General features: G+C 34.6%; 2 protein-coding genes and 1 non-coding gene across 3 annotated transcripts; 2 read left to right on the forward strand and 1 right to left on the reverse strand.

Annotated features, from left to right (window-relative positions):
- Positions 1 to 605: 605 nt before the first annotated feature.
- Positions 606 to 691, reverse strand: LOC145626089 (small nucleolar RNA Z159/U59). The gene has a single exon (XR_014110956.1). It is a non-coding gene; the product is annotated as a small nucleolar RNA Z159/U59 (small nucleolar RNA).
- A 1,993-nt stretch (positions 692 to 2,684) lies between these two features.
- On the forward strand, positions 2,685 to 6,484 carry LOC145624471 (uncharacterized protein At2g27730, mitochondrial-like). The gene is made up of 4 exons (XM_081677513.1): positions 2,685 to 2,828; positions 4,737 to 4,877; positions 5,482 to 5,520; positions 6,030 to 6,484. Exons 2-4 carry the CDS (start codon positions 4,776 to 4,778, stop codon positions 6,237 to 6,239), a joined length of 351 nt encoding a protein of 116 aa, XP_081533639.1. The 5' UTR covers positions 2,685 to 2,828; positions 4,737 to 4,775; the 3' UTR covers positions 6,240 to 6,484.
- A 1,048-nt stretch (positions 6,485 to 7,532) lies between these two features.
- On the forward strand, positions 7,533 to 12,742 carry LOC145624472 (N-carbamoylputrescine amidase-like). Its single transcript, XM_081677514.1, has 9 exons — positions 7,533 to 7,688; positions 9,904 to 9,952; positions 10,131 to 10,222; positions 10,484 to 10,635; positions 10,780 to 10,826; positions 11,354 to 11,387; positions 11,533 to 11,699; positions 12,210 to 12,306; positions 12,395 to 12,742. The coding sequence occupies exons 1-9, from the start codon at positions 7,606 to 7,608 to the stop codon at positions 12,568 to 12,570; spliced, it is 897 nt and encodes a 298-aa protein (XP_081533640.1). The 5' UTR covers positions 7,533 to 7,605; the 3' UTR covers positions 12,571 to 12,742.
- Positions 12,743 to 21,895: the final 9,153 nt, after the last annotated feature.

The following is a 21,895-nucleotide window of genomic DNA, read 5'->3' on the forward strand; positions in this document are numbered from 1 at the left end:
ATATCAGGCATTCTTCTTAATAAAGACCAACAAAATTCATGCACTACAATTTCCCCCAACTTATTACCCTCAAACAAATGAAATATTCTAACATTTAATCAAAAAAAAAAAAAAAAAGCCTCTTCAGTTCAGGTCTCCAATAGTTTTTCCACATGAGAATATGGGCCTGTTCCGATTTACAGGAAACAACTGAACTGATTAGACTGAACTGAACTGAAGAACTGAATAGAGCTGAAATGAATAGTTTATGAGAGAAGGAAATTAGGAACTAAACTGAAATTAAGTTGAACAGAACAGACCCTATCTCGGAAGAACAAAAGTATTGTTTTGATCATCATTAGAGGCCAATCTTAATTAATTTCAAAATTCCAGCAAATACAGATTTCCGATAGTCTAATTCCTATGAATTCAATTGTAGAGTGGGAATCATTCAAAAATCTATTAATTTCTAAAACATGTTGTTCAAGTTCGACCCAAAACAATCGTAAAAGCAGCCGAAACATATTAAGACAAGCTAAATCTGCTAATATTTTGCAACAATGAACAAACTACGACCCTCTCATTACAGATCTCCAATTTTTTTTTTTTTTTTTAACACAATAAAGGCCTTTTCAGTTCAGGTCTCCAATAGTTTTTCCGCATGAAAAAATCTCGGAAGAACGAAAGTATTGTTTTGATCATCATTAAAGGCCAAACTATATCAATTACAAAAACCCAATAAATTCATATGAAAACGGGGAAATGGGTAAGATTCAAGAACGTTCTAGGAGAAACGGCGGAGTATTAGTTACCTTCTTCTGGTGAACACTGTTGGATTTGGCGAAATGAAACGACGTCGTTGGTGGGAGAAGCTTCAATTATACGGATGATATGAGAAGTTGAAGTGAGAGAATGAAAGGTCGCCATTTTTAGGGAAGGAAATGGAGGAGAGAGAATGGGAAGGTGGTGAATGCGGAAGGAGAAGGGTGGAGTGTTATAGGGTTGAGTCAGTGAGGATGAAGAAATTAGGGTTTATTTTTAGGGTTTTAGGATTTGGGCTGTGGGTTCATATTGGTTTGGGCCTTTAAGGTGTTTTGGGTTGTAGATTTATTATTATTATTATTATTATTATTATTATTATTATTATTATTATTATTATTATTATTTTAAATCGATCAAAGCAGAGCTCTAATCAATTGAGTTATTCTTTATTGTCGATAAATTATAATACCTCCGTTACATATTATGTGCAACGATTGAAAAATGTCTAATCGTATCACATAATATGTAACGGAGGTAGTAGGTATTCCAAAAGAGGAACAGGGTTCAATGGTTCATTGTCTTCATACAGCATGGCTAAGTTAGCATGTGAGTAATGTGCATGAAAGTCATAATACGGAGTATATAAATTTTGTATGTAACAAGTTTAGGTTCTATGTTTAAAAATGTATTATGAGATAATTTCTTACAGTTTGGTTTGGATTATGAAAACAAACTTTCAAATTGCAGTTTTGCTTGTATACTCGACATGGCAAGTTATTAATTACTTAGGACAAGAGTGATGGATAGCTCAAATAGTTAGCTAAAGTTTCTCTCCCTATTCTAGGAGGTCATGGGAAGGGGCTCTTTAAACACACCCAAAAAAAAAAAAAAAAAAAAAAAAAAAAAAAAAAAAAAACTTAGCACCTGCTCATCTTCCAATGAGCATGTCTCATCTTGGTAATCATAAGGGGTAAATATAGTCATTGCATTAATAAATGAGGCTACTTTTTGTAATTAGGGTTGACAATTGAAGTTAACAATAACTAACTCCCCAATCCTTCAACTCCACAAACCTTCATTTTTGTTTTCCATCAATCTAAAAAGGTAGGTGAATTTCCCTTCCTCTATTATCTGAAAAAAAACATAATTATGTGTGAATCTTGCTTTAAGGGACTAATAACTTTAATGGAGAAATTAGGGGAGTCCTAATATGCTTTTCCTTATTTGACAGAGTCTTGCTATAAGTAACAAAATAACGTCAAAAAAGGGGTGTTTTTTTGCTCAATTGTACAAGTACATTAATGAGGTTGTTTTTTTTTAAAAAAAAAATAACAAAAACTTAAATATCAAGGTAAAATATTTACATATTTCCCATTAGATAAACACAATTGGTTCATAAAAGTGAGAAACTTGTATTTTATGTGATATGCATAATTGTTACGTTAAAGGTGTGTGTGCTATAACACATTAAGGGTTTGTTCTTATTGACTGAACTCAGCTGAACTGAACTGAACTGAAATATTTTATAAGAGAAAGAAATTAGGAGCTGAACTGAACTGATCTGAAATATTTTATAAGAGAAGGAAATTAGGAGCTGAACTGAACTGAACTGAACTGAACTGAACTTCAACGTAAGAGAACAGGCCCAAAGTCACAACTCGTATTATATCTTTAGTAGCTAAAAAAACACAATAAATCACAAAATTTAAAAGTGCAAAATGTTAGCCAAGACCCGAGAGCCCCAACTAGTACATGCACTAGGTTAACCCTTTGAACACGCGGGCACGACACAAGAGGCACCAAGGCACCATGCGTCCATGCTAAGTTGCTAATGCAAAGGGGAAGTAAATAGCGCACTCTAGATAAGAATTAAGAACTAGACAATTCTTGTGGAATAAATCCATTTCTTGCATCCAAAGACACAAGCCCCATTTTCCCTTTTATTTTCCTTTTTTTTTTTTTTTTTTAAAATTTTTGCTGTCCACACCACAACACACCGCTGACCTGACTTAACCTCAACATTGCCATTTCGCTCTTCATCTAACTTCCCCCCTTTCTCTCTCAACAAAAATCAGCGCAAATACCAGGTAATTTCTTCATTTTTTTTCTTACATATTCAAGCTCACTCCATTTCTCGTCGATTTTATTGAGCATTTTGTTTAGTCATTTCCACTAATCTATGTTTGCGATTTTAGTTCGTTTAGTCTCTAACACTTGATTGTGTGATTAGTATTAATATTTGCTCATTTTGCGATTTCAGTCTCTAAAAATCGCCTGTAAATCTGTAATATCGTCTATTTGTTTGATTTTAGTGATGATTTTACACTAGTTTAAATGATTAATCGATTGTTGTTCTATTTTAATTATTTTAGTTTCGTTGAAATTTCATGGATTTCTGCTTCGTAATGTTAGGGTTTTCTCAGTAGAATAGATGATCGTTATTTGCTTCACTTTTTAATCTGTTTGCCTTTCGTTTTGGTTATTTGCTGTTCAGATTATAGAACACATTGATTTTTTTTGGTTGAAAATTACTTGAACAAGCTACTATTTATTTGGATTATGCGATATGTTATAAGGTTAGGTTTGCTGACATTTTTATCATTTTTTTTACCTTAATCTGCAATTGGGTTTATATACATTGTATGAATTTCTTGAAGAGAGGGTTTTGTTTGATATTTGTATGTTGTGTTGGGTGGTTTATGCTTGTACACATTTTATTGACGTTTTGAATTCTTTGATGCAATATCATGGGGTGACAATAATGTTGGGGAAGATAGTTTGTCTATTTGTAAGTTATTTTTCTTGTTTATTTATGATAATTTGCTATAGTAGTGTGACTTGTTATTGTCCCCAGACTTGGTTACTCGTGTTAGACATGGCCAAAGTTATGTGATTATGGTCCAAAAAGAAGTGTCAAAATGTATTCTCATGTTGGAGTGTCTGAGAATCCAACATGGGTACTTCGGGTGAATTGAATAGTCTAAATAATGTGGTTTGTGTGTCACCTTGACTGATATTTAGTGTTAATTTTATACAGAAGCAGGTCATGGAGATATGCTTTATGAATGACGTGTGTATTACTTGTTTCTAGCCTTTTTGAGTCATTAGAGTTTGGTTGTACCACTTGTACATGCGACATGGACCATTGAGGAATCATCCCCTATTATGCCTGTGATTTCTCTCATCCACTTGTCAGCCTGCCCCCTTTTTCCCCCAATGAATTGTAAATGGTTTGTCTAGTCATCTAGTGTATTAATTGCTGTTTTAAACTTGTTGAAGTTTGAATGCACAACTCTTATATAGAAAGCGCTGTAATAGTGGTAAACAAGCACTTCAGGTTTTGTTATATACGAAGAGTATAGGATCAATTAGGTAGAGTAATTGCAGTATTTCCTTGTGGTATAAAATGAAGTCTACAGTGGTTCTTTCTGTATTATGGCTATTGTTTGTGTGCTATGCGGTGCTTGTGAATGCTTTTAAAGTTTGCCTGATGGCTTTGATGCCCAATTGCTTGAAATATTCAGTTACATGTTAACAGAACATGCAGTCTTTAAGATTTAACTAGTTTTTTACGTGCGCGAGCACACACACACATATCAACATATGTAAGATTTAACTCATCTTGCAGCACCTGTGCACAGTTTCTTGAGGTATAACATGAAGTCTTTTATGGCGCTTAGTATTCTGATCTCTGTTGCATCATCTTGTTTAAATTTGTTGTAAGACCACTATGTTATGTGTTATTTGTGAATGATTTTGATGTCCGTTTGATGGATTTGAGCCTTTGACGCTTGATTGCTTTATATTAAATGCACCCTGGCAGAGCTTGCAATCTGAAAAATTTAAGTAGATTTTTACCAAATACACACACTTATGCAGGATTTAACTCATTTTGTTGCACCATCGACAAGTTTCTTATGTTATGATATTAAGTTGATGTGATACAAATGGTATCATACAACTCTCAAATTTGAGCTGACATTGTCTGTATGCAGGTTTATACTTGAATCATATACTTGTGAATTGCGATCGACATGGCAGGAAGAGTTGTTGCAAGATATATATCTAGGAGGTTTTCAAGTGGCGGCAAGGTGCTAGGCGAGGAGGAAAAGGCTGCAGAGAACGTCTACATCAAGGTGATGCATCTACTTATAAGTATTTTTATACTGTTAAGTTGATGATCATGTTGATTATTTCTAAGAATATTGAAAATTAGGAGAGAGAACCTGTTATCATCTATCAGTGGTTTTGTAAATACTCCGTGTATCTTCATCTGATGTGTAGATTGAATTTGTTATGACATGCATCTCCCCCCTGCATAAACATAGCCTGCCAGTCTCATATTTTTGAGATTCTTATTTGATGTTTCTCTGTATAAACAAATTTGACTTGTATATTCTTTTAGATTGGTCAGAGTTTATTTCTTCATAAACTAAAAGTTGTGAAACTTCAATCCAAAAAAAAAAAAAAAACCCTAAAGTTTTGAAACTTCACTCCACCATTTTTTGTGGAAAGTTGAAGTCATATATTGATATATGTTAGTTTGTTCTCAAAACTCAAGTGAGATGATTGTTTAATACATGGAGTAATTTATGAACTGTAGAATGAATTTGGTTGTTTATTTGAGATCAGAGCTCTAGAATGAATATGGTTGTTTAATTTATGATTTTTTTTTTGTTCTTGTCCTTATCTAATCAGCTGATAAGCTAGATTCTAATACCAATTTATCTTTCTCTGCAGAAAATGGAAAAGGAAAAGCTGGAAAAGGCTGCTCGTCAGGTTTGTAGATTGCACCCTTTTATCTGTTTATTATCAATTTCATTTCTAATGTGGTATTATATAAATGCCCAGTCTAAGTAATTGGGGTTGAGACGAAACGTTTGGTGAAAGTGTCTCTTTTTAATGTGATAACATGCTTTTACTCCTGGTTCCTCCTCTCTGTTTATGATTCCCCCATTATAATTCTTAAATGGAACTAAAATAAACGGGGTTATGTTGGGCATAGTATTTCTTTAATTTGAGCAATCTGCATGGAATTTATTTTATTTCTTGCTACTGTTATGTTATCTGCCATCCTGATATCTGTTACATTGATGACTTTTGCAATATATACACCCCCTGGCCCCTTATAATTACATTATGAAGTCCTGATTTGAATTCCTCTAGGCCTAGTCCAACAACTAGGCATGACTATTCCCCTAAATACATTAGAGCTAAAATTAATCTGATCTTATTATAGCTGTCCTTCTTTTTGAACTGAGAGCTATCTCACATCTTAATGCGTCCAGGGTCCTAAACAAGCAGAGGGAGAAGCGACTAACTCAGGGGCTCCAGCAGCTGAATCTGTTAAGCCAAGTGGCTCAGAACCTTCAGCTCCCAAGATTTCAACTGACAAGCACCGAAACTATGCTGTCTTGGCTGGACTTGTCACTGCTTTGGGTGCCGCTGGGTGGTATTATAAGTCTGGTTCGAAGAAGACTGAAGAAGTCCAAGACTGAGAAGCTTCCTGAATGATCTGGTTCCTTGGTCTGGGGTAGTGCTTGGACAAGTCTGATAAATAATCAATGAGAGTTTATCTTAAAACATTGGCGTTTTTGTTAGGCATTTTCTAATCCCCATGTTTACTTGCACATGCACTGAAAAACTGGTTGGTGATATACATTACACTGTTAAATGGAAATAGGTGGATTCATGAACATCATCTGTTCTTTTGTTTATATGACAGGGTAACATGGTTTTCCTATGCCAATTCCCATTTGGTTGTGCTTCCTCTTTGCTCATTGTATTCAGTGAATGCTACTCCGATGTGTGAACAAGCTAACTGGGAATCTCTGTATCTACATACATTTCATCCTGCAGGTTGAAGAATGAATGAATGAACTGCAAAACGTTTTTTTCTTATGGTCTGAGTTATTTTATTTGATAGTTTTCAGTGCCAAAGTGTTTGTTAAGGATCCTTTTTTGGCCTTGTCAAAAGAAGTTGGCATTGTTGTCTTTTTGGTTTCATCAGAAACTGCGTTTGACCGATTTAATGCTCCAGTAGTTTGTGTCCTTCACAGCTTCATTTGGTGCTGTATCTGTGATTCTTGTTTTGTGCCTTGCTATCGCCCACTGGGTCTATCCTTCACCCAAGTGGGTTCCCCTCCATCAGCTTGTTCATGAGATATTTGTATGAAAGACGATTAATAGCTTACTCTCAAGATAGTATACTGCCATACTAGTGAAACCCGCTTTTACCACGTACAAATATTAAGCTGTTGGCCCATAATTCTATTTTTCCTTGGAGTATGCTTTAGTTTAGTGCATAACCCTGAACTTCCTATCATTGAATTCAAATTGCCAATTGAGATATCAAGAGTGAAAATTGCAACTCTTAGTTAAAATTGAGATAATCTAGGATATGTGCCAACACTATTAGCTAATTGTTACCTTTTTAACCTTAAACCTTGAGGTTGGGTGTTGAATCCTTATTAGAGACACTTTGAGAAAGGGGGTCCTTAGTCCTTACCCTTATCCTTCACTCCCAAAATGTCTTACCAACTTACCGTAGATACTGGACTAAAAAAACCGTAAAGGTTGAGGTAGGTCGTAAGCTCATAACTTAAAATAAGAAAAGTGAAATGAGAAAAGGCAAAAAGCTGAATTGACGGTATCGATTCCTTAATGAGGCTTTACCGCACCGTCGTCCAATAGTCGCCAGCTTGACCTCATCACGTGGTTATCCTCACCGGGTGTGGGCCCCCCTTTCTCCGGAAAACCGACCTACAGTTGTTTATCCTGCACCTGCCCTCACCTGATTTAAACCCCTTAGTCCAAGTGAGTCTGTAACTGAGGAGGGGTTCTACTCACTCGAAAAGGGCAAAAATGGAAGGAAGAAAAGTGAGTGTTGCTGCTCTCCAGTTCGCTTGCTCCGATGACATCTCTTCTAATCTTGCCACTGCTGAAAGGTGCTTCTTTCTTTCCATTTTTTCCCCCATTTTCTGCAAATTTAATCACTTTTTTTAGGTTTAATTTTTTTGTTTTAATTTTCTGCAAATTCATGTCAATTACTTGAGCAAATTTGGTGTAGTTTAGCAAAATTTATTTTGATTAGAATTGCAAATTCAGTATTAGCAATTATTAGTGTGGTTCGGGTTGATTTTGTGGTTGATGTATGTGTTACAATTGCTTGGTATTAAACAATATAATATCAGGAAGATCGATTATGGTAGTGTTTTATATATTGTCATTGAGGACGGAGAGAGCTTTAGCTTTCATGTATGTGATTGGTTGCTGATGGATTCCGTTCGCTATGAGTATAGTAATTTCTTGCTGATGGATTCGCTATGTATCGTAAATTGCTTGCTGATTGATTTGCCATGAGTATTGTAATGGAATTTAAACCCAAACAACTGTTTTTTCATCAAGTTCCGCTAGTAAGCAATAGGATAATAATGATAAATAAGTGATATATAGGGATGAACCGATGAACACAACAATGAAATAAAACATTCTTAAGATGAATGCTGTTTATTACCACTCACCAAACAAGCTGTTATACACCATGTATGAAGAATTTGCTTGTTATTCTGCATGTATTGTACAATTATTAGTTTTCATTAACGGAATTACATTAAGATAGCGTTACATTGATATTTGAAGTGACAGAATATGGAATTAATTAGCTAAGTGAACAAATAATATTAATTGGGAAATGGAATTCGATCTCTATGTTGTCCCTTGTTTTCAGCCTTAATCTTGAATATTAACTGGAAATAAGCTGCAAGTACTGTAGGTTAAACACCAAATTACTCTACGAAAACATTGAGGGTGTGTTCTATTTCACTTGAACTACCCCTAAGCAGTATTTAATTGAACCTAACATGTATAAACTTATTGGCCTCGAGTTGAACTAATCTAAACTTATAAGCTGCCAACTTAATGTAGTTGAACACTTGTACTTATTAGCTCTTAATTAAAACTTTTATGAACTTATTGGACTTAATAGTGTAAAACTCAACTAATTATCCCAAAATTGAATCAATCTAAACTAACAATTTATACCCTTGAATGCTTCCATTTTGATTGATTTTGGTTAAGGATGCTATACAAGCTTCCAATTTCCTTTGATCTCTTATACCTTTGAGTATATGAGCAACTAGGATGGTCCTAACAAGTGAACAATATAGATACAAGGGTCTTTTGGGTGGGTGACTTTTGAATTGTATTGTAATACCTTGCAGTTATCAACAAGAGTGCTTTTCTGATTAATATAAACTAATATGAGTACGAAAATTGACAAAGTCAACTAGCCGGAGGTTTTAAGGTTGTATAGTGATGCCTTAAGTTCTAAATTATAAACACTAAGGGGGCGTTTGGTATAAATTCCATAAACGGAATGGAAAGGATTTATATAAGGGAAAGGGTAATGATACACGTTATCTTTGATTTATGTTTGGTATCTTTATGAAATGGAAGCAAATTGAGGAGTTTATGATTGAGGAGGGAAACACATTTTGTTTCCACTAGTTGGATTAGGGTAACAATTTGGGGGATTTTGTTACCCTTTGGAAACGGTCTTTGTTACTTGTAGCTCATACCAAACTAATAGAAACGGAAACACTTATTTGTTTACGTTTCCTACATTACAAATTTTCATACCAAACACCCCCTAAAGATATAAGGAATCTGAGATTCTTAGCATTGACAATTGTATATTTCTGACATACTTGCTAATTTCACTTATGGGTAGTATGAAAATTATTTGGATGCAGGAGATGTTTAAGATTGATAGCAATACCCATTAATTTTCTTTTCTTTTCTGTTTTTAAATAAAAAATTAGAGAGCTCTCCAGTCATTACTTACTTGACAAATCAGATACTGAGAAGTTTGCTCATTTTCCCTCTCGCTTTATCCTTACTGCATGGTGAATTGGAAATATGGTAAAGGCCTATTCTTTTTGGTTCCATCTTTCATTCGCCTATTGTTCTTTTGAACTTTTCAACTGTGATGCATAACTTTGAGCTCTCTTCTGTTGATTAATTTCCCTCTCCATTTGTGAGCCTTTCAACTGTAATAAAAGATTTGAGCAAGAGTGCCATCATTTTGATTAGTATTGTAATCTTAGTTATGGATTTGGATTGCTGTGTTTAATTCTGCATATTGTTTCACCTGTTGTGCAGGCTTGTGAGATCTGCTCATAAGAAGGGTGCAAACATTATCCTCATCCAGGTGTGTAATTTTGAGCATGTGATGATTCTTGCTGAAGTTGTAGGAGTCTTGCTTTATATAGATGTAGATATTCACTCTATCTACCACTGTCAAGTGTTCTGCCCCCTCTCCCCACCTCAGGTTTTTCCTTTTGAACTTCACCTTGTGGTATGCTTTAAGTTCTGATTTCATATTTCAGGAACTCTTTGAAGGGTATTACTTTTGTCAAGCCCAAAAGGAAGATTTCTTCCAGAGAGCCAAACCGTATAAGGGCCATCCAACAATTGTTAGGTAAAATCATTGCCTAAAAGACTGATTTTGTATGAAGTCACCTTGTACATAAATGAGATTTTTTTTATATAAATTTGGATAGGCTTTAGTATATCTTTAGATACTTTATTTTAACTGTCTTGCAACTGCTGCTTTTAGGGGAGTTCTATTGTGATTTTCTCTTCATGCTGCAAATTGTGTGTGTGGTTTTGGGGGGGGGGGGGGGGGTACCTTTTACTTATATTGTAGATATTAAAAGGTGCTTCTTATGGTTACTGACAGGTTGCAGAAACTAGCAAAAGAGCTGGGGGTAGTGATACCAGTTAGTTTTTTTGAAGAGGCAAATAATGCTCATTACAACTCAGTGGCAATCATTGATGCTGATGGGACTGATCTAGGACTTTATCGCAAATCTCATATACCAGATGGGCCAGGTATATAGGATGTGCAAGGCTTTTTTCTTCTTCCTTCTTTCCTGCCTCTTTTGGTTAGGGAGTTGGAAAGTTTTCATGATATATTGTTTTCTCTATACTGCTTGATCTTATTATTTCAATTATCACATTTTCCTCATGGTTTAGGTTATGAGGAGAAATTCTATTTCAACCCTGGTGATACTGGCTTCAAGGTATGCACTTGTTCTCATGTTAGGTTTTTTATGCCTTGTTTTTTCATGTTCGAATTTTGAAATATCTGAATCCCAGGCTACTTCTAGACTGAGTTATGTCTGAATCTTAGCTATAATCTAACTTCGTCTTTTGGCTTGGCTCTTGAGCCCGAAATTTGTTTGTTTGATATGCCACATGATATTATTGGATAATTGTATTTTTTATGTTGTTATTGCCTTTTGAATGTAAGGAAGATATATGTTGCTTAGTCACACTGGGTAATGATCAGAATTCAAGATGATGAAATTGTTTAGAAAGAAGAGCATATAGTACATTTCTCATATCGTAAACATAGTTGCTATGCTTAGAATTCTGTACTCATGGGCTATAAACGCCTAGTTGTCTAGATCACCTTTTACTCTACTAATTACTGAAATACTGAGGATACAAAACTGTTAGAAATATATTTTGCATCTGAATATCTGATTTTGCTTGTGTTTATAATGCGATGACCCTCATAAATTTCTTTTGTAAATTTTGGCTACAGGCATTCCAAACTAAATTTGCCAAAATTGGAGTTGGTAAGTCACAATTTTCAGCACTTTCTGTATATATCTCGAGCTTAGATGTGAATATATGTAAACTGTCTTTAATGGTCACTATGAAAATTCAGGATAGGTGAAACTTTTGCAACCTTTCCTATAATCGACTATTATGGTTTTGTAGGAATCTGTTGGGATCAGTGGTTTCCAGAGGCAGCCCGTGCAATGGTACTTCAAGGTGCAGAGATATTGTTTTACCCCACAGCAATTGGTTCTGAACCCCAAGATGATGGACTTGATTCTCGTGATCACTGGAAGCGAGTGATGCAGGGACATGCAGGGGCTAATTTGGTGTGTCAACTTATGCAATTTTCGATTTCAGTTTACTTTGATTTCCCAAGTTATTATAACCCCAGTGTGATTTACTCTATATTTCCAGTCTCAACCTGCTATTTATGATTTTGCTTTAGTAATGATAGTCATGTTTTGGTTTCTGTATATACTTTTGTCATTGCTGATTTGCTGTTCATTCAGAGTTCGTAAAAACTAGTAAAGTGGGTTTTGGATATAGAGAACTCTGTGAAAGACTATTTTGAGGCTGATGTCTCTCAAAAACTAATTAGAAGTATGGATGCCAACTAGCTTAGTGGATAAGAATAGTGGATGTCTACTAGCTTAATTAATAAAAATCTTGGGGATGGTAATTTCATATTTTATAATTAAATGTTGTTTACATCACTATCATTTGTGGCTCCATACACACACATGGACTTACATATTTTATTATTTCATTTACCGCTCCCTACACACATTCACCGATACACAGAGACAATTGGTAACTTACATATTTTATGGCTTCAGGTACCATTAGTAGCTTCTAATCGCATTGGAAAGGAAACAATTGAGACTGAGCATGGTAAAAGCGAGATCACCTTTTATGGGAACTCCTTCATAGCTGGTATTTAATCCTTCATAGCGAGATCATATGTTTATGTATATTTTTTTTTTCATGACTTAAACTTTGAAATTGAAATCTTCATTAATAGGTCCCACTGGAGAGATTGTTGCTACTGCTGATGACAAAGAGGAAGCAGTCCTTGTTGCCCAGTTTGATTTGGAGAAATTAAAGTACAAAAGATGTAGCTGGGGAGTATTTCGTGATCGTCGTCCAGAGTTGTACAAGGTGCTCCTTACATTGGATGGTGGCAATACTTATTCATGAATTTTCTTATTTTAAAAACAAGTTTCTTTTTCCTTAGCCCATTTAAAATAGGCGGGTAGTATTTACAGTTTATTAAACGTTCCATATGTGACATCATGTGATAAACATAGAGATGATACTTTTAACTCTTTAAGGGGTTTCCTGAATTAATAAAATTATCATTCTTGAGTAATTTTCACATCTTGCTAATGCATAATATAAAAATTTGTTATAAATAACTGATTTGCCATTCCATCCATTCCATGTCAGTGTTTGCTATTATTTGTAACTGGCCCAATTATATTGGAGTGAGTCCCAATGGCTGTCTAGATTTGCTCAATTCTGCTGTGACTGATTCATATGCACAATTTCCGAGACGATTTGATACTGCTACTATATTGTTTGTTTATTTTAACTCCATTTCGTTGACATTATTACTGAGCATGTCAAGCTCTGACTCAATCGCTTAGAAATGCGGGAAATTAGTGATGATTGCACCTTTGTTGCTCTATTTGTCAACATGTTAGAGTAATCCGATTAAGTGTTTCTCTTGTCTGTTAAGCTCCCACCATAATAAGAAGGCAGTTGTATAATACTTCTTTTTTTTAATCACAACATAAACAAGATGTGAAGTATGTGGATTTGCATGAGGATGAGGCTTTTGATCGTAAGAGGTAGAGGAAGATTTTTGTCGATAGCTACACGGAATAATCACTTTTGGTTCATGTAGCCGACCCCACTTATGGGATTAAAGCGTTGATTGATTAATTGATTGATTGAACAAGATGTCTGGTGTGTTAGGAAAGGAGAGAGAGAGAGATAAAAGGGGGTCCATGTGATGAGGAATGAAAGAGAATCATTAATAGGCTAGAGTAATATTGCAATTAAAAAAGAATGGAGGAAATAAAAAGAGTTGTTCTGAGTCTTAGTTAAATGTATGTATTGGCATATTGCTAGTATAGTTCCCGTACATATGTTAGCGTGGCTCGTAAATTTTTTGATGTTTTCCTTGTTATTGTCTTTGTGCTTCCTTCTGTTTACTTTTTTCAAATGCTTCTTCTAAAAGTGGTTTGGTTGCAGTCCTAATTTTGCTATAATTGTGAGCCTGTGTACATTTCCCCATGAGTTTAAAAGAAGAAGGTTTGTATAGTTCTACACATCAAACTATTTCCTCATGACATTCGGAAAAATAATTTACATTCCAACCCCTCATAATTAAGGTTATAGGCCTTATAGCATAAGTTCATTAAAAGACCTTTTACATCTGTTGCATCATGCGATTAAGTAGGGACATCTTCAGAAGCCTAATAATAAACCATTACAGCATTACTATGTCTATGTGAATAAGGCGATAGCTTTTTTCCGAACATTTTAATGTTACGTACGTGACATCTATTTCTCGACGGAGAGAGTCAATTTCTGTGGTTTATGTCGGTCTATGTAATGAGTAATCATCCTGTAGGATATAGATAAGAGAGTATCTATGCCACACTCAGCTCTCTGCCTCACTACTAATTTTCCATCATCCTGGACCCTATACGAAAGCTGTTTGGGTAAAGATTCTCGCTCGCTCTCGCTCTCCCTTTATTTTTGCCTGTGGGGTGGGATGGGATGGGGGGGATTCAAAGCATATCTTGAAGCATCTCATTGTTTTCACTTTTAACTTTTCTTTACGAAGAATCAAAACGTGATATATGTGGTAATGTGATTTAGCAATGCTCCATTCTTAAGGTGCCCAGTGATGTCAACCTTTCTTTTGTTTGCTGCTTATTGTTATATCAATTTGTGGTGACTATTTAGCCTCCAATTCCACTTACTTTAAACATACATTTTTTGCTTTTGCTGGAATCAACTCTTACCTCTTCTGACTTTTCTGGTCAAGTGATGCTATGCTTTTTAATTACAATCTGAGGATTATTTTTTCCATCTGAATTCGTTTCGACCGTAACTTTATGCCCATATTTATGATATTCTTTAGCTTGTAAGATTATGTTATGTGTTGCAATCTCAGATTTCATAGGTAGAATAAGATTTTTGTTATCCAGAAATAAAGAAAAAGGTTTCCACTTTTCATTTGTTATTCTCCATCGTACATTGTTCGTCAAAGTGTACTGTTTTTATGTTTATCTAATGTCTGTTCCACACTATTTGACTTGTGTTTTTTAATGGTAATGAGAGTCATCATATCCATTGTTTAAGTTTTGGAATCTTGATGCTGCTTTTCCAAGCAAATCTTGGAGTTTTCAGATCCTTGTTTTACCTCGTTTTTCCTCGTTTCATCCATAATTGAAGGAGCAGGATGATGTATTTGTTCTGTGTATGAACTACTGTCAGTAATCTGTTGAAATATTGCCAATGTTACTCTGATTTGGATGCTTGTTTTGGATATGGTGTTCTAGTGTTTTTGGTTCGAAAAAAAAATAAAACTGTGTCTTTACCTATGTCGGAGTCGAAAATTTAGCATAAATATTTGGCAAAATGAAGAGTCGGAGTAATATAGTTCATTCGTTGAATTCTTTGTTCAACGAATGAACTTCCTACTGTCAGTTGTCTGTTGACAAAGATGTGTATATAGTCGTCAGCAAATATGTCACTGAATCTATTCATGTTACTTGGGTTTTTCTTTATTATGTCCAATTGCACACATGCACACACTCTTTCATTCATTAACTAATTGCTCTTACAGAAAGGTGTAGTCAGTCTCAGAAAGTTATTTTTTTGTGCAACATGGATGATTTAGTGTTACCTTGTCACTAATTATTTAAATATAAGGAGGATATTTATACAAATAGAATATAAAAGAAAAGGTTATAAATTTTTCTATTGGTTGCAATGTTTACCTACTTGCTGTTAACATTATTTCTTAGGATATTTTCTTGGCATCTGTACCTCAATTACTTGAATAAAAATCTGCAAAAGCTGTTAACTGCACAATTTTGATCATACAAGATCAAATTGCTATATCTTGTTCATAATGCACAATTTAGGCTTTCTTAAAGCAAGAACAAAGATGAAGTTAACCTCAGCTGAATCCTGATTTTGACCTTGGACTATTATTCTCAGGCTCCAATGTATCTAATTCACCTGCTGTGAGCCTGTGATAATCTGATACTCAAGACAGATTAATGCTTGTAATGAACCAGGCTCATTTAACACGTCTCGATAATACAATAGGTTTATAGGCTTTTCTTCCACATATTTCTTACAGTACTGGTAGATTTTGTGGCTATATTGGCATGACTTCAATCATCTATCCTTAAAATATTGCATTTTGCACCAGCAGTAGTTCAGTACTTGCAGTTTCAGGATTTTCAGCTAGGTTAGCATCTTAAATATAATACTACTAATGAAGGTTCAATGTACAAAACTACTTGTGAAGAGGATCAATTATTCTTGCTGTTATCCTCTTGTTTAGAATTCTGAACAGAGGGAAAGAACACAAATTTCGAAACCTATCGTCTCTTGCAGGCTGCTGCAACTCTTTACTCAGCTCCTTACATCAATAATCAATAAAATCATGAATAACTTCTTACAAATTCATCCTCCTCCTCAACACCTTCTCCTTTGGCTTCCTCTTCTTCTTCTTCGATATCTTCTATCCTTCCAACACCACACGTCTCTTCTTCTCCTTCCCATCCTTCTTCTCCACCATCATCATCTTCAGCATCATTGTCATTGTCATCATCCTCTTCTTCATCTGGTTGAACAAAGCTTAAACGAAGCCGCCCTTCTTCCCTGCTAGCTTGAAGACACTCCTGTGTAGGTATCCTAACCTCCTTTAACACAAACCTGCCATTTTCTCTGTATGACTGAAAGGAAACAGAGGGTTTTCCTGCCTGTCCAATGTAAGCTATAGGCGGAGGGAACATCGTTGCTCCATTAACTTTTATCTTCCTGCAGTAAGAGTCACTTGAATGTCTTCTGGCATGCAGTTTAGAATTTGTGTTCTGAACCTCCAACGTCAAATCCTCCACATCACCCAAGCTCTCAGAACCAAGGCCTTCAGTACACAGCTGCAGGCTGTCAGAGTTCAGAGATGAGAAACTGTCGCTCTTCCGATGGTATGGCCGTGAGTACCCATCGTTAGTCGGAAACGAGGTAAGTGCACCTCCACTCTTCTCATCCTGTTGTTTGTCTATGTCAGATTTTTCTGAAACTAAGTCAATAGGAAATGCTGATGCTACTGATGTCGACCTTGGTGGTGGAAAAAACGACGATGTGGGGTTGGAATGATTCTCTTTGAAATGAAGCTCACCGAAGATCTCGGTGAAGGAGTGATCAAGGGGTGGTTTGAGAGCTTTAATATGGTTCCAAGGCGAAAGAGAATCAATCAAGGACGAGGCAGAGGAAGGAGAAGAACTGTTTTCAGGTACTATCGTGTTCTCAAAGATGTGCCTTAGGCTTTTACAAGCTGCCATTGATATTTTGTTGGAACTCTATATTTATTAGTGGCTTAAAAATGAGGAACTTCCCTTTTTTGAGTAAAAAAAAGGGATGAAAGATAGAAGAGATTGAAGGGTAGCAAAGAAGGGAAGTAGTAGAGAAGATTACGTCTCACGAGATAGATGTGAATATGGGGGGTTGATCTGTTCAAAGATAAAGAGGCAGGTGGGCTGATAGCAAGGCAATAGCCTGTTCTTTTATTAGTTGTTTATTATTATTTTTATTTTTCTATATGTATTTTTGGGATAGGAAAAATCAGAAATTGTTGAGTTGCAAGGTTGGACTTTTTTTGTTCTTGAGAGGGATGAGGTGGAGGGAGGATTATATGAAACAAAATGAAAAACCTCGTCTTTTAAGCTCTTGTCAAGAAATGAATACAGCGATGATATATATAGTCGTGATTGGATCTAGCAAATTGCAAGAGCTGTAAAACGCGGGGAGATATTTTGGCAAATATTGGTCATTCTTATTATTAATATCGAAGTATTGATGAATTTGTCGCTTACCCGAGAAAAAAGGATATCTATGAGAAGGGTGTGCAAAGATTATAGCTAGTGTGTGGAGGTTTTGGTTGGAACTTGGAGGAGGGGGAAGAAAGTTATCTACCCTTTAAGTAGTTGCATGGGCTCACTATTTGTAGGTGAAGTAAGTAGAAAATGGGGGGGCAAAAGCCAAAAGGTTGAGAGAATAAAGGAAGAGGAAAGCTAAGGTGGATAGAAAAAACGAGTGATTTTTTTCCTACCAATTGATTTTAGCCATTTGTTTCCACCTCCATAACAAATTGATAGATTTGCATGATTCGGTTACGTTGTATCACGTCTAGATTCTCTTTACAAAATATGAAAATATTACCTTTATTTTGTTTTAGTGAGAATATTCCATTTGAGAAATAAAAAAATCAATTATTCATGCTTAAATTTATTTTTTTTTTAAAGAAAAAAACCGCTATAATTACGTGAGTTGTAACAAAATATAAAAATGAATGTCAATCTGATCTAATCAAACATATGCATACGAATTTATATAATCCATCTAAGAGTCCGAAATACAAAATAAAAATACTTGTAATTTAAAGATCCTTGTTGAAGGACCAACTCAATTTAAAAGTTTAAGTTAATGGTAGAAGCCTAAAATTATGTTTTTATACTATATCAATCTTAATTTAAATAAATAGAAGCACTTTAGAAATACAAAACAACGATAACACATAACACTTAGCGACAACATTAGTTTACTTCTGTATAACAAACATCCATTATTAGTAGATGACTTCATAGCTAAGTTGCTTGCACAATCCTTTAAAAAAACAAAAAATGTGTAGTTACCCGTTACCTAAAAAGTTTAAATCATAAGTGCATTTGACGGGAAATTTTTTTATGAGAGAGTGATACATATACAATTTGGAAAGAGGATGATGTCAACAATTTTCTGTTTTAGTATTAGTTGATAGATTATCACTTACCATTAAGATTTGATTCCATGATGGATGATCAAATAATTTGACTAGTCACATATAAAGGTGTTGTTTGATTGACAAAATAAAACATGAGAACTGAAAAGTTGAAATTCTTAAGATTTGAAATTCTTTGGCATTTGGTTGATAAATTCATAAGAAGTAGAAATTTACACTTTCAAAAAATGGAGGAACTAAATTACCTAGGGGCCTAGGTAAGTAGAACTTTTTATGAGAATTTTCACTTCCCTTATTTAACCAAACACTTTTTAGAATTTTTTACGAAGTTCAATTTCATGGGAAATCAAAATTTCAAAGAATTTGCAATTCCTATATTCAACCAAACAAGTCAGGTCTTAGAAAAATTAGTATTAAAAAAGGCAAAAGCTAATGAGCGCCCCCGGGCGTTAGATAAGAGAATTAAAGTGCAAATATTAGAGTAAAATTAACATTAATTACACCGAACGACGCGTAATTTTGTCATAAATTCTTAACTTAATACCATTTCAAACAATATAATTTATCCTTATCTAACGCCCCGGGACACTCGTTAGCAAGATCCTTAAAAAATAAAAATAAAAAAAAAATCAAACATCTTCGTCTTTGCCAAATATGGAGCACGCAGATTGCTTTGAACTTCAATGATTCTACTTTTAGAGACACGTGGGTTAAAAAGCTTTGATTTCTCTTTCTTCATATTTTCTACAATTACAATTTTGTATTCTTTTTATTTTTAGGGGATTTTGTATTTTGTGAATTTCTCCCAAGTTTCTACTTCAATTATAAATTTTAAATGAATTACATTGTATTATTGGGCCATGTAGAAATATTTCAGTAGAATGCTCCCTAATTAGGACAAGAAGGAATATAAAAATTAACCAGGCAATCTAGGGTTAATGAGAAGGACCTTAAAATGAGAAGGATGAGAAGGAACAAATGTGCATATATTTTATACTAAATGTGCATTTTTTTTTTTTATATATTGAATGTGATAATTGTTTTTCAAACTGATAAAAAATTTTAATTTTCTAGAAAAACGAAAAATATGCACATCAAATTTGAGTCATTTTTTTTTTTTTTGCACATTTAGTTCAAAAAATATGCACATTTAGTACAAAAATTATGCACAAAAAATCCTTCTCATTCTTCTCATTTTAAGGAACTTCTCATTTAACCCTAAATCGGTTACCTATACTTAAAACACTTCATCACTTGTGAAAGTTGTGAGCTGAAATTCATTTGTAAAATAAGAGTTAGGTGTAATTACAAACTCATATTTGTAATGAGTTTGTAAATACAAATATGAGTTTGTAATTACAAACTCATATGAGAGTGAGGAATAGCTAAAGTGGTTAGAGCTTCCCTCCCGGCTCTAGGAGATTCTGGGATCGATTATCACCCCCGCCGGCTCTCTAAACACCAAAAAAAAAAAAAAACACTCATATTGAATTTTGATACATGAAAACTCTTTTCTCTACTTACTTATTTTATAAGCTTGATTAAATTTATATAAATTTAAATAAGATAGATTTTAATACTTATAAGGATTAATAAGGGCTTGAGTAAGCTTCACATACTTTGATGTTGCTAGATCCTTGTACAAATATCCATATTTTAATTTATTTTTAGTTATTCATATGGTAAATTCGCTACATAATTTAAACTAAATCATAACAAGATATTAGTTCGTTTGTAACAATAATTTGTAACTCGATATATATCAATTGTCCTTTGGGTGCGGAAGAAAGTCACTCCCCCTGAGGAGTTGAAGGGTAGCTTCCATATCGTTGCCTTTTTTTTTAATCTATTATTACAATTTTAGTTTTCATCAATTTGAGAATATTTTTTGTCAAAAAAAATAAAAAATAAAAAAAAAAATTGAGAATATTCCAACCAAAATGCCTAACAAGTTTTGTTCCTATTTGGCGAGGAAATGACTGACTCTTCCTCCATCTTTCTTACTAGTACATTGACCAAAAATAAAATAAAGGAAAATTTGAATTTTGGTACCTCGAAAATGGGGGTAATTGAATTTTAGTACCCATCTAAAATTTTATTTTAAATTGGTACCTCAAAAATGACTAAACTATAGATATCAGTACCTCCGTTAGCATTCTGTCAACTTTGCCGTTAGTGGGTCCCATTATGTAATTATTTAATAATTTATTTTATTAAAAAAAAGAAAAAACATTTAATAAAAAAAAAAAAACTTAAAAAATAATTAGAAAAAAAAATCAGAAAAAACCCAAACAAAAATTAAACACCAAGTTCCCTCAAAAAAAAAAAAAAAAAATAAAAAATAAACACCAAGCACCACGAACGGAGCCCAGCACCACCCAACACACCACCACCCAGCGCACCACCAACGAGCCCAGCACCACTACCACCTGCGAACCCAGACCCACAACCTCGAAACCCACGTAACACCACCCACCCCGAAACCCACCACCAAAAACCCAGACCCACAACCCACCAACCTCCACCCCGAAACCCACAACCCACGAACGCCAGACCCACTACAACCCACCACCACCCACCCCAAAACCCATAACCTAAGAACCCAGCCAACAACCCCAAAACCCGCCACCACGAACCCATACCCACAACCGTCGAACCCACTACAACCCACCACCACCTACCTCGAAACCCAATTCCCACGAACCCAGACCCACAACCACGAAACCCACCACCCACAACCCCGAAACGCACAACCCAGGAACTTAGATCCACCCCACAACCCCGAAACTCACAAACCACCAACCAGCACCACCAATGAATTGCCATTTTGTCTTCACTACTCTAAGTGAAGGATGAGAGCGAAGCAGCGATTGGAGAAGAAAGAAGGATGAGAGACAGTAGACTTCCATAGATGAGAAACCAATCTAAGTGAAGGATGAGAAATAATGGATACTCTTAAAAGACACTCCATTGCTAAATCATCTGGTAAACCTGGGATTAATTGCTCAAATTGGAGAAACCCCATTGATTTTGTAGCACAATTATCTCCCATTAATCAACAAAATTAAATGGTTAATTGATTTTTGTTGTTCAAATTAGAAATTTGTGAGGAATTTCAGAAAGTTAGGCAATTCTTTTTGGGTTTTTTCTGATTTTTTAAGTTTTTTTTTATTAAATGTTTTTTCTTTTTTTTTTAATAAATTAAATTATTAAATAATTACATAATGGGACCCACTAACGGCAAAGTTGACAGAATGCTAACGGAGGTACTGATATCTATAGTTTAGTCATTTTTGAGGTACCAATACCAATTTAAAATAAAATTTTAGATGGGTACTAAAATTCAATTACCTCCATTTTCGAGGTACCAAAATTCAAATTTTCCTAAAATAAAATGAAAATACGACGTTAACCGCAGTTGAAAGCGTCATCTAAATCATTTTCCCAATTATTGGTCATGTAATTCCAAATTCATACTTGCATAACCACTAA

This window comes from Chenopodium album, chromosome 3, assembly GCF_948465745.1.
Source record: "Chenopodium album chromosome 3, dcCheAlbu1.1, whole genome shotgun sequence".
NCBI lineage: Eukaryota > Viridiplantae > Streptophyta > Magnoliopsida > Caryophyllales > Amaranthaceae > Chenopodium > Chenopodium album.